The sequence below is a fragment of the Pyrgilauda ruficollis genome, unplaced genomic scaffold, assembly GCF_017590135.1.
Source record: "Pyrgilauda ruficollis isolate IOZ18807 unplaced genomic scaffold, ASM1759013v1 scaffold126, whole genome shotgun sequence".
NCBI lineage: Eukaryota > Metazoa > Chordata > Aves > Passeriformes > Passeridae > Pyrgilauda > Pyrgilauda ruficollis.
The window spans coordinates 913,767-929,211 of NW_024510988.1; the positions used below are offsets into that span (position 1 = coordinate 913,767).

The 15,445-nt window shown below is 57.3% G+C and overlaps 1 protein-coding gene across 1 annotated transcript in view; it reads left to right on the forward strand.

The window, feature by feature from the left end:
• Positions 1-582: 582 nt before the first annotated feature.
• CEP164 (centrosomal protein 164) overlaps positions 583-15,445 on the forward strand; it is a 29,164-nt gene continuing 14,301 nt past the window's right edge. The window contains exons 1-10 of the mRNA XM_041458102.1: positions 583-655; positions 1,425-1,657; positions 1,968-2,079; positions 2,379-2,628; positions 3,026-3,184; positions 3,821-3,949; positions 4,280-4,357; positions 9,889-9,972; positions 10,820-10,903; positions 13,589-13,674. Of these exons, the coding sequence (XP_041314036.1) occupies positions 1,579-1,657; positions 1,968-2,079; positions 2,379-2,628; positions 3,026-3,184; positions 3,821-3,949; positions 4,280-4,357; positions 9,889-9,972; positions 10,820-10,903; positions 13,589-13,674 (1,061 nt within the window). The 5' untranslated portion in view covers positions 583-655; positions 1,425-1,578. The remainder of the gene's footprint in view (positions 656-1,424; positions 1,658-1,967; positions 2,080-2,378; positions 2,629-3,025; positions 3,185-3,820; positions 3,950-4,279; positions 4,358-9,888; positions 9,973-10,819; positions 10,904-13,588; positions 13,675-15,445) is intronic.

Sequence of the window (15,445 nt, forward strand, 5' to 3'; positions counted from 1 at the left end):
GGTGAGCGGCGGGCGGGCCGGGCCCACACCGGCAGGGGCCGGGCCCGGGCCCCGGGAGGGTCCCCTCGGGGAGCGGAGGCTGCGGGGAGCGGCCCCGCGCCGCGCGGTTCCGGCCTGCCGCCCCACGCGGGCTCGGGCTGTGCGTGTGTGGCGTGCGTGCTGTCGTGATGCGGGTGAAAACGGCTTTTTGCTCTCTTTTTAAAATGTTCTGTTAACCAAAGCTGTTTGTCGTCCTCGCCAGCCGCGCTTTTCCCGTAGCTCCGGGCTGACGCGGCGGCGGCTGCACCGAGGCTTCGGTTCTGTTTGCACCGAACTGTAGAACGGTTTTTTGGGTTGGAACGGACCTGAAAATCATCCAGTTCCACCCTCATGCCATGGGCATGGGCCTTTCACTATCCCAGCTCTCTCCAAGCCCCCTATCCAGCCTGGCCTTGAACACTTGCAGGGATGGGGCAGCCACAGCTTCTCTGGCACCCTGTGCCAGGGTCTCACCACCCTCACAGGAAAGACTCCCCTCCACAGATCTCACTTAAATCCTCCTCTTTTAGTTTAAAGCCGTTCCCCTTGTCCTCATCTATTACAGCTGCCCCTCAAGCCCTGAAAGGTCACACTGAGATCCCCCCGTATGTGGCGAGGCAGATTCTCCAGGAGAGGGGTGAGTCCATAATTCATCCCCCAGTGCCAAGGCCGGGGATGGGAGACAGGGCTGGGATAGTTTGGGAGAGGAAAATAAGAACAGAAGGCCCTGAGTGAGCTGCCCACACCCCGATGCTCTGACTGGGGATGTTTGGGAGGGGGAGTGGTGCGTGCTCCGTGGTGCTGGTGTGGTTTGGATCTCCTGAGAATATCTTCACCTGGAAAGTGCCGGGATTAGCTGCTGCTTCTGAGACTTTACATAAGAGTTATAAATACAGAGTGGGCTGAGGACACAGGGAGCTGAAGAGGGCAGTGGTGGCCGTGTCACAGGGGGTGATCCTGCTCTGGGTGCTGTCACTGGGGGTACCTGGCACGTGCCACCCCCTGGCTCTCACGAGGAAAGCAGAGGAGTGCTTTGTGCACTGAGAATTTGGGGGGGTTTAGGCTGAAATGTTTGACCTTGGCATTCAGTTGTGTGTTTGAGCAGCAGTTGTTGGTCCCCCCGTGCTTGTTCTGGCCAAATGTGGCCACACAGAGCCACAGCTGAGGATGTTTGGGGTGGGCTGGGTGAACTCCAGCTGCGTGAACCGTGCTGGACGGGCTGGGAGTTCAATCACGAAGCAATGCTTTGGGAAAGTTGCTTCCTTTCTCTTTCTTCCCTGTCTCATTGCAGCTTATTTTTTACCTGGTTCAGAAGTGCCTGAAGCATCTTTCCTGCAGGAACTGGGAGGCCTGGGGGATCTGATTATAACTTTGTTCCACCTCAGCTGTGCTCTCTGTTCCCACAGCCCATGGAGGAGCGTCTGGAGGCTCTGTGATTCACCTTTGCTGTCTGTGCTGCAGCAGAAGGGCTCTGCCATGTGCTGGGGGGTGAGCAATTCCCTTTTCTGAGGGCAGCAGTGACTCTGAGCTGGCTGCTCCCCGCTGCCAGGCGTGGCACCCATGGCAGGAGCCGTGCGCATTGGGGACCAGCTCATCCTGGAAGAGGACTACAATGAATCCTACGTTCCCAGGGAGCAGGGTGAGTGAGGCCCATCTTCCTTCCCAGGGGCTGGGAGCAGGGATAGAGGCACGCAGGTGGCTTCCAGGTGCGTTCAGAAATCGGGGGGTGGGTCTGGAGCAGCTGGAGAGGGCGGAGCACGCGGGGTTTTAGCGGAGGCAGAGCTGAATGTCACCTTGAGTGTCACTGCCCGTGTCCCCAGCCTGGCAGGACGGGCTCCACAGGCACACAGGACTGTGCTGCTGGGTTTCCCAGTGTGCTCGCAGCTTTAGCTGAGCAGGGTGGCTCTGTTGGGCAGGCCGGGTTCACAGACTGATCTCTGTTTCCCCAGAAATCCGGGATTTTGCACCAACAATTGGGATTGACCCCGACAAGGAGTCTGAGCTGCTGTGGCTGGCCAGGGAGTGCCTGGTGACCCCAATGCCCCCCGAGTGGAAGGCCTGGTGAGAGCTGTGCTGGGGCATTCCCAGTGACAGGACAAGGGGAATGGCTTCCAGCTGGCAGAGGACTGGGTTTGGTGGGGTATCAGGAGCTCAGGGCTTTTGGGGTGGCAGCAGAAGGGGAAGAAGTGTTTGAGAAGCTGGATATGAGCATCCTGGGAGAGCTGCTTCCCACACTGGTGGCCTCCTGCACACATCACACTCCTCTTCCCTGAGCTTCAGGTGCTCCCACCATCAGCAAAGATGTTCTGCTGTGTTTTTAACGTGCTCTTTCACCTTTCCCTGCTGTTTTTGCCGTGCAGCCAGGATATTGCAGGGGGTGACATCTATTTCTTCAACTTTGAGAGCGGCCTCTCCACGTGGGAGCACCCCTGTGATGAGCACTACAAGCAGCTGGTCATCAGGGAGAGGGAGAAGCTGCTGGCACGGGGAGGCTTGAAGAAGGAAAAGAAGGAGAAAAAGGAGAAGAAGGAAAAGAAGGACAAGAAGGAGAAGAAGGAGAAGAAAGAGAAGAAGAAGGACAAGAAGGAGAAGTTCCTGAAGCAGCTCCCTGTGAGTAGGCTCTGCCTGCAGTGCTTTGGGGAGGGCTGGGCAGAGGATGACAAGTGGCTCCAAGGACACAAAGTGCCTTGTGAGCCCAGACCTGGGTGGTGGGCAGTGAATCAGCTGGGGTGGGAGCACTGAGTACAGCATCACCTCTGGATTTGGCTGGAAGACACTCTGTAGTAAACACCCAAAACTGGTGTGTCTGGGAGGGAGAGGAGTATTCAGGACCTGCTCAGCAAGGTGTGTGAGTGATTGAAAGCCTGTTCCCCCCCTGTGCTGTGTGCTGCTGGGGTGGGGTCTCTGAGCAGGGTCAGCCCCTGTTTGCCAGGGGAGCTCCTTGTCCCTTCCAAGGTCAGCAGTGTCAGCTGTGCTGTCCTGCAGTGACTTCCCTGTGCTTCTGCAGCCCCCAGGCTCCCAGCTGGCTCCCATCCAGCCCCCCCTGGGCAGCCTCTCTCCTCTCCGTGGCCTCACCCCGTCCTCCTCCATCGCCCTCCGTGGCTCCCTGAGCCTGGACCTGGGGAATGTGGTGGACTCCAGCCTCGGCCCCAAGGAAGGAACGCTGGTGAGGCTCCCTCTGCCCTGGGAATGTGCCCTGGGAAGCACCCTGCGCAGGGTGACGGGCGTGGGGACACTTCAGTGACAGCATCTGTCATCTTCTGTCAGTTTTGAAACACTGCTCTGTGTTAAAAAACTCTGTTTCTTCTCTTCTTCTATCTCTAGTGCTAAATTAGTGGTGATCTTTCTTCTGGTTTGGCAGGTAGAAAGAATTGTTTCAATAACTGTTGCAGAGGAAAAAAAAGTGTGTTGAGTTTTAGTAGAATTTGGTGTCCAAACAAAACATGACAAAAAATGCAGATAATACAATTTAATAAACTATTTTCACTCTTCTATTTGAGAATAAAATTAAAAGAACTGTTGTCCTGATGAGTGTAAGGTTTACAGCCATGTGGAATGCTTTGTCTGTTTATTACTAGAAAGTGACCTGGGTGTTTTATTTGTTAAAGTGTAAGAAATTGACCCTTTGAAGGGCAGCAAAGCAAAATGTGTGCAAAACACAGACATAAACAGCTTCAAAAATAAACCAACACGTTCAGTGGGAGGAAGCTGCCCTCCCTGCCAGAGCCCAGCAGCTCAGGGTCTCATGGGTCTCTCTGTGCTGTTGTCTCACCCCTCACTTTTCTGCCTCCTGCCTTCTCAGCCTGCAGAGATCCCAAAGCCCAGCAGCCACAGCAAGAACCTGCTGGATTTGATCTGTGAAGAAAAGAGTTCCTTGAACGTGGCAGTGCCAGAGAAATGGAGAAATGAAGATGAAGAAAGTGAAAATGAGGTATTTGTGTGCCCTGGCTGTTGCTGTGAGCACAGTGCTGGAGCCTCCTGGTGCTCCCCTGGCAATGGCTGTTCCATTTGCCCCTGGGCTTTCATTTGTTCTCTCTTTTCTTTGTGCTGCTTGGTCCCCAAAAAGCATCTGATCCTATTTTCACATGGTGATCCCTATAAGTGAGCATCTGCCTTGGTGTCACTCCAGGGTGGACTGGCTGTGGGTGCACTGCCCTGGCTCTGCTGCCTCATTTCTCTGCTGAGGAGCCCCTCCTGTGGCAGTGCACAGGTCAGAACTCCATTTTGCCCATTCATTTATTTTATTTTTTTAATCCTTCAGAGTTTCCATGGGACCTCAAGGCTGTTAAAAAACGTGTACCTGGACGTTGAAGCCCTGGCAGGCAGCTTTGACTTTGAGGTAAGACCACGGTGATGGGATGGGCAGGGGAGGCTGCCCGGGTGGGAGAGGCACTGCCAGGGGCTCAGGCTGCAGGAATAATGCCAGAGGGATGAGTTTCCTCTGAGCAGGAACAGCCTGGAGCAGAGTGCTGGGGAGGAAGGCTCAGCAGCAGGGCTGGGGGCTGTGAGAAGCCAGGTGTGGCCCCCAGGGGACACTGGCGTGGGCATTGAAGGGAAGTTTGTGCTTGGGAAGTTTGTGGTTTGGTAGCTGGGATTGAGGAGACATCTTTGCACAGGCTGGAGCTCTGCTCCATCCTCAGACAGGAAAAATGAAGGCAAGTAGGTGGAGCTGGCAAGGGGGAAATCTGCTTTTGCAGGGAGCAGCAGGAAAAGGGTCTGGGGTCAGAGGTGCTGCTGCACTTGGTGTGGGGGCAGGCTCCACGAGGAAGAGGCACTTCCATTCTGTTTGCCAGGGCTGGGGAGGAAGGCTCCTTGCCAGCTGAAGTGCAGTGCTGTCCCTGGGGAGGGGAGAGGGGAATTTCCTGTGGGAATGCTCTGGTGCTGTCACTGGCTTCCACAGGGATCCTCGTGGGGCTGCACGTGGCTGTCTGTCTGTGGCAGCACAAAACCTGCTCCTCTTTCTTCTCCCCCTGCTGATAAATCCATGGCTGAGCCCCAGAGCATGCAGTGCACCCAAGGCCTTGTGCAGAGGCTGAGCTTTCCCTGTGCTTCCTTAGCTGGGATCAGGCTTAAGATGACAAGGGCACAATGGGAAGTGCGTTGTAAGCAGCTCTGCTGATTTGGCCCGACTGTTTGTGCTGACATTAATCCTTTCTCACTGCTTTGAAAATCCTGTTCCAGTATCTGAAAGGCAAATTAATTTCTTTTAAAGTGTTTTAGAGTATTTTCCTTATCCTTTTCACAGCACACGAAAATTAAGCTGTAAAGCACTTTGCTGGAGAACCTATTCAGGGTGCTGGGCAGGATCTGCAAAGGCTTATGCTAAAGTGGATGTGACAAAGAGAGCCCTGACTCTCTCATCTCCAGACAACAGCAGCCTGTGGGGGCCCAATTCCTCACTGAAATGTTAATGCCTGCAGGAACAAAGAGCTGTCTTGGCATGTCAGTGCCGCGGGGATGGGGCTTTGGGAATCCATCATGGAGTGGCAATTGCTGCCCAAGAGCCAGGCTGCTCACCCAGATGGGTGATTGCCTAGTCCTGGTAAGACAGCAGTGCCCTGCTGGAAAATAGAGTTCTTGTGTAGTTCCATGAGGTGGCAGTAGAAAAGCATTCCTGGGACTGAGCCTCAGCTGCTCCCCAGCCGTTCTCCAGCTCCCTGGCAGAGCAGCAGGCAAGGGTTTGTGTAGCAAGTCCCGAGGGGGAAATCTGAGCAGTAATGGGTGAATTCATACAAAAACTGGCTTCCTGTAGCCCGTGGTCAGGGTTGGATGCCTGGATTCAAAGGAAACAGGAGGTTTCAGGATGCTGGGTGGAGGGGAGGCAGCAGCAGACACGGCTCACAGGGAGCCCAGAGCTGGGAAGGGTCTGCAGGAGCAGTGAGTTCATGGAGCTGGCCAGCAGGAAAAGCAGCAGTGAAGCATCCAACAGCTTGATGTTTGGGAAGCTGGGCCTGTGAGCTCCCTTTCTGCTCTGGTGGGTGGGCGAGTCCTCCAGGCTGGGGAATTCTGCAAGAGGCTGTGTCCCCCCAACCAGGAGAACAGCAAGGAGGAGCAGGAGGAGCGTGGCAGCCCACCAGCTGGTGCTGCTGGTGCTGCTGAAGCTGCTCCCCAGCCCCACGGGAGCCCTGAGGAGGAAGCTGCCAGCCTGGGAGAGGTGACAGTGGCTCCCTGGCATCCCTGTCCTGCTTGCACGGTGCCAGCCAGGCTTTGCATGCAGTAGGCAGCTCCTGGTGTTGTGGTGTGTGTCTGCAGCTGCTTGGCTTGTTCCTGTGGCTGGTTAAAGTTCAGTGCTGCTCACTGGAAGCAGAGTAGGGATTTCCCATCAGCTGGTGCCACTCAGGGTGGGTAGGATGTTACAGCTTGTGAAAAGATCACCCAAAGGCAGTTATAACCCAACTGGCTTGTCCAGCTCTGAAATCCACAGAAAATCTCTAGTCTGTTGCTGCAGGAGGAAAAACCTCCCTCCTCCTCCTCCTCCTCTTCCTCCTCCTGCTGTGGGTCTGACTGGCACGGGTCCCTCTTCTGCCTCTGTGATCATCAAGGTGTGAGGCTAACAAAAGCTTTGCCTCTTCTTGCCATTAAAATGGGATTCTGCCAGCCAAAGAGATTATCCTGGGATATTTTAGTAGCTGAGGTGCACTGCCTGGAGGGGAGTCCTTTTGTGTGCACACCATTGCTGGGGGGCTGATACATTTGGGGGTGTGTGTGATCCTGTGTTCAAGCACCAGAGCCCTGCTTGGCCTCATTTGGGTTACTGTGGACACTGCCAGGTCTCCTGGTGGCACGTCCTCAGGAGAACTCTGAAGCAAGCTGTGCAAAAGGAGCATGACTTTCCACCCTAATCCCCCTAAAAGGGGAAGCACGAGGGTGGCTAAAGAACTTCCCTGTGCCCACCTTGCTCTGGGTCCTGCTGTCCCCAGGGAGCCTCCTGGGGCTGCTTGGTGACTCTGGGGCTCTGCTGGCCAGGGGCTGGCAGCTCCCAGAACCAGGGCATTGCAGGTGAGGCCCAGAGCTGCAGGATTTTTGGGAAGTGTCTGGAATTGCACTGCCCTGTCCTCTCCATCCTGCTGGATGCTCTCCCAGCCCTGGGGAGGGGTGGCAGAGCAGTGACACACTCAGAACGTGCTCCCAGAGCCCTGCAGCCCTGGCCTGGGAGCTGACAGCATTCCAGAGGCACTCTGATGAAAATACACTGCTAAAATATGCGCTCAGTGTACAGAACACGGCGTGCACAGGATGCAGGGAGTGTTTGACAAGGCATTAATAAAACAGTGAGGAGGTGGGACGTGTGAGCAGCTCTGTTTGCATGCTGATCAGGGAGCCTTCTCCTGGTGTTCCCCTCTCCTTGGGCACTGCTGGGGCCTCCCTGCTGCTGGGAAAGGCAGCTGAACCTTTGGGTGACCAAGCTTTAATTTGGGGTTGTTTTTTCCCCCTCTCTCAGCCTCCTGTGTTAGTCACAGGCTCTTTCTGAGCTCCGAGTGGTGCCTTCAGTCAGTGCCCACCCTCCAGTCTGTCCCGCTGGAAGGTGGGATGGTGATCCTGCCTGCTCTCCTCTGAAATGTCAGGCAGAAGGGAAATGTCCTGTCGTGGTCTCCCACAAATTCCCATCTCTCACCAAACAGATCCAATGTGGAAGCACAGGTGGGGCACGTGGGGTGCTCACAGGGGCTGGTGGCCTTGCTTAGCCACTGAAAGCCTGTAAATAGAAAATCAACAGCTCAAAAACAGTCAGAGCTCAAGAAATGAGTGAGATTATATCTGTGGAGTCCCTTGCCTTGGAACGGGACTGTGTGAATAGAAGTCAGACAGGTCTTGAAGTCACCCAAAGATTTGTGATTTTGCTGCTTGCTGTAGAAGAGCCTGTGCTGTTCCTGACTCCTGCTTCCCCCAGGGAGAATATTGGGTCTATAATTGTGTTTCCTGCCTAGAAGGAATCCTTAAAATCGAGACATCCTGAAGAGGTGCCAGAGTCCTCCTTGGATTCTGGCGCTGCGTGCCCTCCGTCTCCGGTTCAGCTTCTCTCTGGAGAGGCTGACAGCAGCCTGTCTGCCCACATCGAGCAGCAGGAGCCTGCAGGGGACCAGGCAGTGGACAAGGAAGATGCTGAGGTGGAAGGAGACGCCTCTGCAGCTGAGGAGCTGCCCCGGTGTGAGGGGGAGAGGAGCGCAGCAGGGCTGGACATGCGTGGCTCTGCCGGGCAGCCCCGAGCTGCTGCTCTGGCCGTGGCAGGGGCAGATCAGCCAGCCAGCCTGGCTGCCACTGCTGACACCCTGTCCTGTGCAGAAAAGGAGCTGCAGGAAGAGGGGGAAGAAGCTGCAGCAGGTTCAATATCAGAGGCCAGGCTGGATGATGGCAAAGTAAGAGTCCTGCCTGTGTGCGTTTGCTGTTGGCTGTTCCCCTCGTCTCATCAGCCCCTGACTCAGGAAAGCTCGTGGAGCACTGCTTCCCTGTGAAGCCAGTCCAAACGCTTTCCTGGTCAGCAGGGCAGTCGTTCCTGGGGGGGCAGGAGTGCTCTGAATTGCCAGGTGGGCACCTTCAGGGCTGAGCTGGGCAATCGCTCCCCCTGCCCACGCCAGGGCTGCCCAAAGCCAGCGGCAGCAGAGCCCTGGGCTGCAGAGCCCCTGTTCTGAGTCTGGGAGGAGTCCCAGCCCCAGTGCTGGGCGAGCAGGGCTGGGAGTGAAGCTCACAGCGAGCCCAGCTGTCCGTGCTGCTTTGTTTCTCTCCTGTCGTTTGTCTCAGCTCGCTCGGAGCTGCCTGGCGCTGCGTCCGCGCGAGCTGGGAGCGGGGCAGGACGGAGCCTCGGGGCCGGTTCTGGAGCTGCAGCCGGGAGCACAGAACCTGCCAGCCCTCCCAGAGTGCGAGGAGAGCTGGCCAGGCTGCAGGAGCGGGGCTGGGGCTGTGCCACACGCTGCCCGGCCCCGCAGCCGGGCTGGAGGCGCGCGCTGCCCGCTCGCGTTCGCGCTCCAGAGCGGGACCCGAGCCAGCGCTCGGGATCTGATGGAGCATCTCTCTCCAATCTGGCTGCCTTCCTGCTGATCTTGATGATTTCTCAAGTTCACTGATGCGTAATGTCTGTAAGAAATGATGAACTACAAATCCGAGCCCGGCAAACGCGCTCTGCCCTGCGGAGCCGAGGGCGCCGCTTTCCCAAACTCATCTTGTGCTCTGTGCACCTGAGCTGCTCTGCTGAGCTCAGCAGGGCCACGGGCTGTTCCACCCAGCAGTTCCCTGCAGCTGCAAGTGCCTGGGAATGCAGGGGCCCTGGCTGCACTTAGGCACAGCAAAGTGGAATTTTAAAGTGCTTTGATGGCTCCAGTGCTGTGCTGCGTGCTGGGCTGGGAGCTCTGGGAGCTGCAGATCCTTGCAGATGGACAGGAGGCAAGTGCCTTTTAGCAGGGATGTTTGAAGAGCACTTCTTTGCCCTCCCCAGCCCCACGTCGTGCCCTTGTGGTGTTTTGTGCTTGTCCTGTGGGTCACACATCCGTGGATCACACATCCTTGGTATCTTCCCCATGATGTTCAGTCACCTTTTCTTCCCTGGGACAGGCCAGACATGCTGGCAGTGCCCAGGTGAAGCTGCAGGGGTGGCACATGTGCAGGCTGCAATGTGTTTTTCCTCTTGCAGAGGGGCACATGTGCAGGCTGTGATGTGTTTTTCCTCGTGCAGAGGGCACATGTGCAGGCTGTAATGTGTTTTTCCTCTTGCAGGGTGGGACATGCAGGCTGCAATGTGTTTTTCCTCTTGCAGAGGGGCACATGTGCAGGCTGTGATGTGTTTTTCCTCGTGCAGAGGGGCACATGCAGGCTGTAATGTGTTTTTCCTCGTGCAGAGGGGCACATGTGCAGGCTGTGATGTGTTTTCCCTCTCAGCTTTCAAAGGCATCCGGGGGCAGTGGCTGTGAGCAGGACTTGCCTGTCTCCAAGTGCTCTGACCATGAGGTGGCTCAGCCTGAGGTGAGTCACCAGAAGCTCCTTTTTCCCTGGCTGTGGGCTCATCCTCCCCTGGCACAGTGCAGTGCCCAGCTGTGTGTGGCACAGGCCAGCAGTGCCCTCCTGCACCTCGCAGGCTGGGGCAGGGGCTGGGGTGATATCCCTGCAAAAGCAGGTCACACAGAGCTGGGAGCCTCCCTGGGTGACTGCAGAGAGGAAAATAAAAAGCAGTGTCAGGACCGTGCTTTGGGGGCTCAGCAGCTTTGCTGAGGGGGCTGTGTGTGGCTGCAGACCCCACTCCTGAGGGTCCCTGCAGGAGAGCAGCCCCGGGCTGGGGGGAGATGCCCATCAGCAGCTCTTCATCTCCACAGGAAGCTGCCAGTGCCATCTGGCAGTGGGAGCAGAGTGTGGCCAGCAAATGGCTCAGAATGTCATTAATTCCTGCGTGCCACCAGCCTGCCTGGCCAGGGGCTCTGCCTCCTGTGGGCTCATGGGTGGAGGGCCCCCAGAGCTGCTCAGGGGGGACTGGCTCGAAGGGGGAAGGACTTGGGGGGCTGGCTGTGAGCTCAGAAATCCCTGGAAATGTGCAGCAGTGCCACAAAGGGGAGCAGTAGGGGCTGGGAAGGTGTGCCCCCTTGGGTGATCTTTGTGCCACCCCCTCCTGCTAAGGTTGGTGGCATGGCAGGGTGCCCTGGGGTGTGACAGTGCCCTCCACGAGTGGCACTGCTGTCCCTTGGTCCCCCAGGGAAGGGGAATGCTGCTGAGCTGCTGTCACTGGGGTGGTGAGGGGGGTTCTGAGCTGTGCTGGGATATTGGTCTCAGGATCTCTGGTTGCTCATCAGAGACTGACCCTTTCTGCTTTCCCTTTCAGGGCTTGGACTCCAAGAGCCAGCTGTCTGAGGAGGTTCTGGCTGTGGGGACTGTGTCTCCTGGTGTGGACAGCCCTGAGTGCCAGGTCAGTGCTGTGTGGGGAGCAGGGGTGCTCTGTGAGCGGGCAGGGGGACCCTGAGGTGTGATGGGCAGGGGACCCTGAGGTGTGGTGGGCAGGGGACCCTGAGGTGTGATGGGCAGGGGACCCTGAGGTGTGATCTGTCAGTGAAGGCCTTGCAGAGGTGAGCAGGGCTTGGTGTGTGAAGTGCCAGGGGTCCCAGCAGCAGCACCAGTGCATTGGTTTTCCTGCAGAGAGGAGGTGCAGGTGGCTACACAAAGAAATAAACCCTGAGCAGAGGTGGCTGGAGGGGTGCACACAGGCAGGCTCCCCTGGGTGCTGTCCCTGCCCCAGCAGCAGAGCCAATAAATGGCTTTCCTAGGGAATGGAGGGAGCAGAGTCTGTTTTCCTTTCTTCCTTTGTGACTGTATTTGTCCTTTTCTTTCTCCTAAGCAGATGGGAAGGATTTGTGTGGCAGAGCACGATAGAATCAATGGGAAGAAAAGGAGGTTAACTCCCTCTGACAGATTTTGGTAGAGGGAAGCTTATTTTTAAGCATTTGGTCGCCTTGCCTGCTTTAAAGCAGGAGGGCAAGGGGCTCCTTTCAGGGAGTCTGTGGCACATGGAGTGTACGTGTGTGCACATGCCTGTGCCAGCCTGGCGTGCAGCGCTGGCCAGGCAGCTCTGCCTGGAGATTGCTGTGCATCTCTGGTTTATCCTTGTCTGCTCAGCACGGCTCTGAGTTGGTTTGCTCAGCCCCACGTTCCTCTGGAGCCCTCCCACTCCGTCTCCGTGGTTGGAGCAGGGTCCAGGCTCCAGCTGGGGTTACTCAGCCTTGCCCTGATTGTGAGCACATCAGCTGAGTGGCAAAGTCCCCACCTGTCCAGCAGAGAGGAGCAATCCTGTCTGCAGGGCTGTGTCTGGAGAATACACCTGTCCTCTTGTGCCTGGTAATGAGCACAATCAGATGTGAAGGGAAAACAAAACATATGCCTGCTGTGCTCACCCTCTCCCCCCCAGCAGGCACTGTGCATGCAAATGCTGCTTGGGTTTGTCACAGCCCTGTTTGGGGAGAGCTGGGTGTGAAATGGTGCTCCCTGCAGAACTGCAGCTGCTCTTTTGTGTCTGTGCACAGAGGCTGGGCTGGAGCAGCTCGGGGCTGCAGGAATGTGCCTACTTCCATGTGAGGAGCTTGCCTTGCTTTGAATTCATTGGCAAAATATTCTGTTGTTCAAAAAAAAAAAAAAAAAAAAAAGGAAAATAAAAGGCACCTCTGGCAGCTCTGTGAGCAGAGAATTGGATTGGAGGGGTTTGGGGGTTTGTTGGTGTGTTTTGGCAGAAGCTGTGGTGGCTGCAGAGGCTCTGTGGGATGTGTCCTGCTGGACCTGGGAGAGGGGATGCAGAAAGCAGAGCTGCTGGGGCTGCTGGGATCCTGGAGGGGCAAGGATCTGACAATTCCACGGGCAGGGCTGAAAATCTGCCCTCGTTCCTGCAGATGGGGCTGGCCTCACCTTCCCGAGGTGTCCTGAGGTTCCTGCAGCAGGGATTCCTCGGGAGGGACTGCCCTGCTGGGCACAGGGGCAGCAGAGGAGTTCCCTGTGAGCAGGAGCCCCAGGACCCAGAGAACTGACCCTGTGAGCAGTTCTCCTGCAGGACCCAGAGAATTGACCCTGTGAGCAGCTCCCCTGCAGGAGCCCCAGGGCTCAGAGAGCTGACCCTGTGAGCAGCTCCCCTCTCTCCAGGATGATCCCTTCCCCGTTTTCTGTCTCTCTCCCATTCCAGGCTGTGCTGCCAGAGCCCACTGGCAGCCAGGGAAGCTTTGCTGAGCTCCTGGGCTCTGGGGACTTGCAGCCATCAGTGACAGGGACAGGAGGGGGCCCAGGCTGATGTGATGGGAGGTGACAGCACTTGCAGGGAATCCTTCTGCCATTTGCTCTGCTGAGTTTGCATTAATTACTGCAGTGTTAACCCCCCCTGCTCGGCCCTGCGTGGGACGGGCTCAGCTCACCTGCTGGGCTCCCCAAAAATTTGTGAATGGGCCCTGCCTGCTTCCCGTGGGGCTGACAGGTGAGCAGGGAAGTCCTTCCCCTCCTCAGGTCAGAGGGGTCTGGGAGCTGGCAGGAGGGGAAGGAGCAGCTGACTGTTTCACATTTAAATATTTTCCAGTCATATTTCTAGTATTTACTGTGCCATAAATGAGCCAACTGAATGCTCGGCGTGCTGATGTACCCTGGAGTCAGGAATCCCTGGGCTGGTGACTCTGTGCAGCCCATCACACCCTGATGGGAGGCAGGACTGTGGGTTTTGGTCCCAGACAATTCATCCTTTGCTCCATTGCACTTGGTGTGTGTGACATTTCTCTTTTGGGAGATTTCTCTCCTATGATTTCCAGGGAGTTCAGTGGGATTTGGGATTGTAAAGTGACCTTCAGGAAAGAAAAGCCAAACCCATGTCCCAAGTTCTTAGTGCTGGCAGGGAGTTTATCTTTTATCCTGAGAAAGCTGAGCTCCCAGGCCTCCCCTTGTGCTTCTGGAAGGATTCCTGGGATGCTTGGAGACCCTTGGACACCCTCAGGAGAGGAGCCTGGCACATCCAACATTCTGGAACAGCCTGTGGGTGCCACGTGGGCCAGCTGATTCCATGGACCTTCAGCAGAACTCCCTTTGATGGTGAAGGAGCCACAAACTGCACCCTGTTTGCTTTCACCTGCAGGCCCAGGAGCTGGGAGAAGAGGAACAAGACCAAAGCAAAGCCAGTGTGGAGGAAGAGCAAAGGAAAGGAGCAGAAGCTGCTGAGAGGTATGGTACAAACAGAGGCACAAGGGAGGCGTGGGCAGCTCCAGCTCCTGCTGTCCTCCTGCCTTCCTCCCTGCTGTGCTCCTGCAGCCTGCCCAGGTGTGCCCTGCTCAGGTGTGCCCTGCCCAGGTGTGCCCTGCTCAGCTCACTGCCCAGGTGTGCCCTGCCCAGGTGTGCCCTGCCCAGGTGTGCCCAGCACAGCACACTGCCCAGGTGTGCCCTGCACAGCTCACTGCCCAGGTGTGCCCTGCCCAGGTGTGCCCTGCACAGCTCACTGCCCAGGTGTGCCCTGCCCAGGTGTGCCCTGCCCAGGTGTGCCCTGCACAGCTCACTGCACAGGTGTGCCCTGCCCAGGTGTGCCCTGCACAGCTCCCCAGGTGCTGCAGCCTCTCTCAGGGCCTTCCCCACTGAACCTCTCTCTGCTCCTGCCTCCTCCTCCTTGTCTCTGCAGCTTCAGCTTCTGGCTGGCTGGCAGTGAAGTGCCAGCCTGTGCTGTCCCTGGGGCTGCCCCAGCTGTGGCTCTGGCCTCTGCCTCCCTCCCAGCTCCCGCTGCTCCTGCCAGCACGGGCTGAGCTGGGGATGTGTGCTGGGCCTGGGCTGTTGGCAGGGCAGGTGTGGCCTCTGGCATTGCCTGATGCCAGCCTCGTGGTGCTGCTGGGCTGAGCCTGTGCCTGAAGGCTCTCAGGTGTCTGCTCCTGCTGCCAGGAGAGTCCAGCTGTGATGGGAACAGCTCTCTTCCTTCCACAGAGGTGGCCTTGAGCAGGTGTGAGCATTGAGCTGTGTCCTGGTACAGGGACACATCACCAGCTGCTATCCCAGGGGGAATGCTGCCTTCCAGAGCCCAGTTACCAGGAGCACTGGGCTGTCCAGGGGAGCTGTTCCCAGCCTCTCTGTGGGGATTTGTTGGGAGCAGTTGGAATGCTGAGCTCTGTGCTCCTCCTTGGAGAGCCCCAGCCTGGCATTTACAGCTGAGTGGTGTCAGAGCTCTTGGCCTCCACAGAGTTACACCTTCTCCAGGGCACTGGGACCCCAGGAGCTGCTGCCTGTGCCAGGAAAACTCGTGAGCAGAAGCTGCAGCCCGTCTTAATGACTGGCTCTGTGGGACCTGCAGCCTTGTTCTTGGAGGAGCTGTTGGTGTGAGGGTCTCCAAAAACGTGTTCTGCCCGCAGGAATTGTCTCCTTATCCCTTGGTTCCTGCTTCCCAGCTGAGCACCCTCTCTTTCTCTCTGCCTGTGAAGCTGCTCGTGCTTGCCCTGCCTCTCCTCTCTGTGCTTTGAGATGAAGCAGGACTGTGGGCACAAGCATGCCTGCCAACACTTCCATCTGTAATTTGGACAGCAGTGTGAGTATGGCTGGTGGGGCTGGCACACCTTGGGGACGTTCTCCAAGGGCCTGGAAAGAGTGGGACAACCCAGGGAAGGGATCCAGCGCTCTGAGCTGCTACCCACGATCCCCTCAGCCCAAAATGAGGAGCTGGGAACGGCATGGAGCTTCCCTGTGGCACTGGCAGCCCCGTGCTGGCCAGGCAGGTCCTGTTGGCAGGCACGGCTTGGTGCCCACCTGTGTCACCTGCACGCCCTTGTCCTCCTGCAGCAGCTCTTGGCTCTGACCCGAGCTATCCTGACCTGTCCCCGTGGGGCAGGGGCTGTGCAGCTGCAGGAGGGAGCCCTGCACAGCCTGGTGGATCCTGAGGAGCTTCCTGCCCCTCGGGATGTGTGAGGGCTTCGTGTCAGTGCCTGGCGTGGGGCTGTGGCAGCTCTGTCCCTCTGTGCCC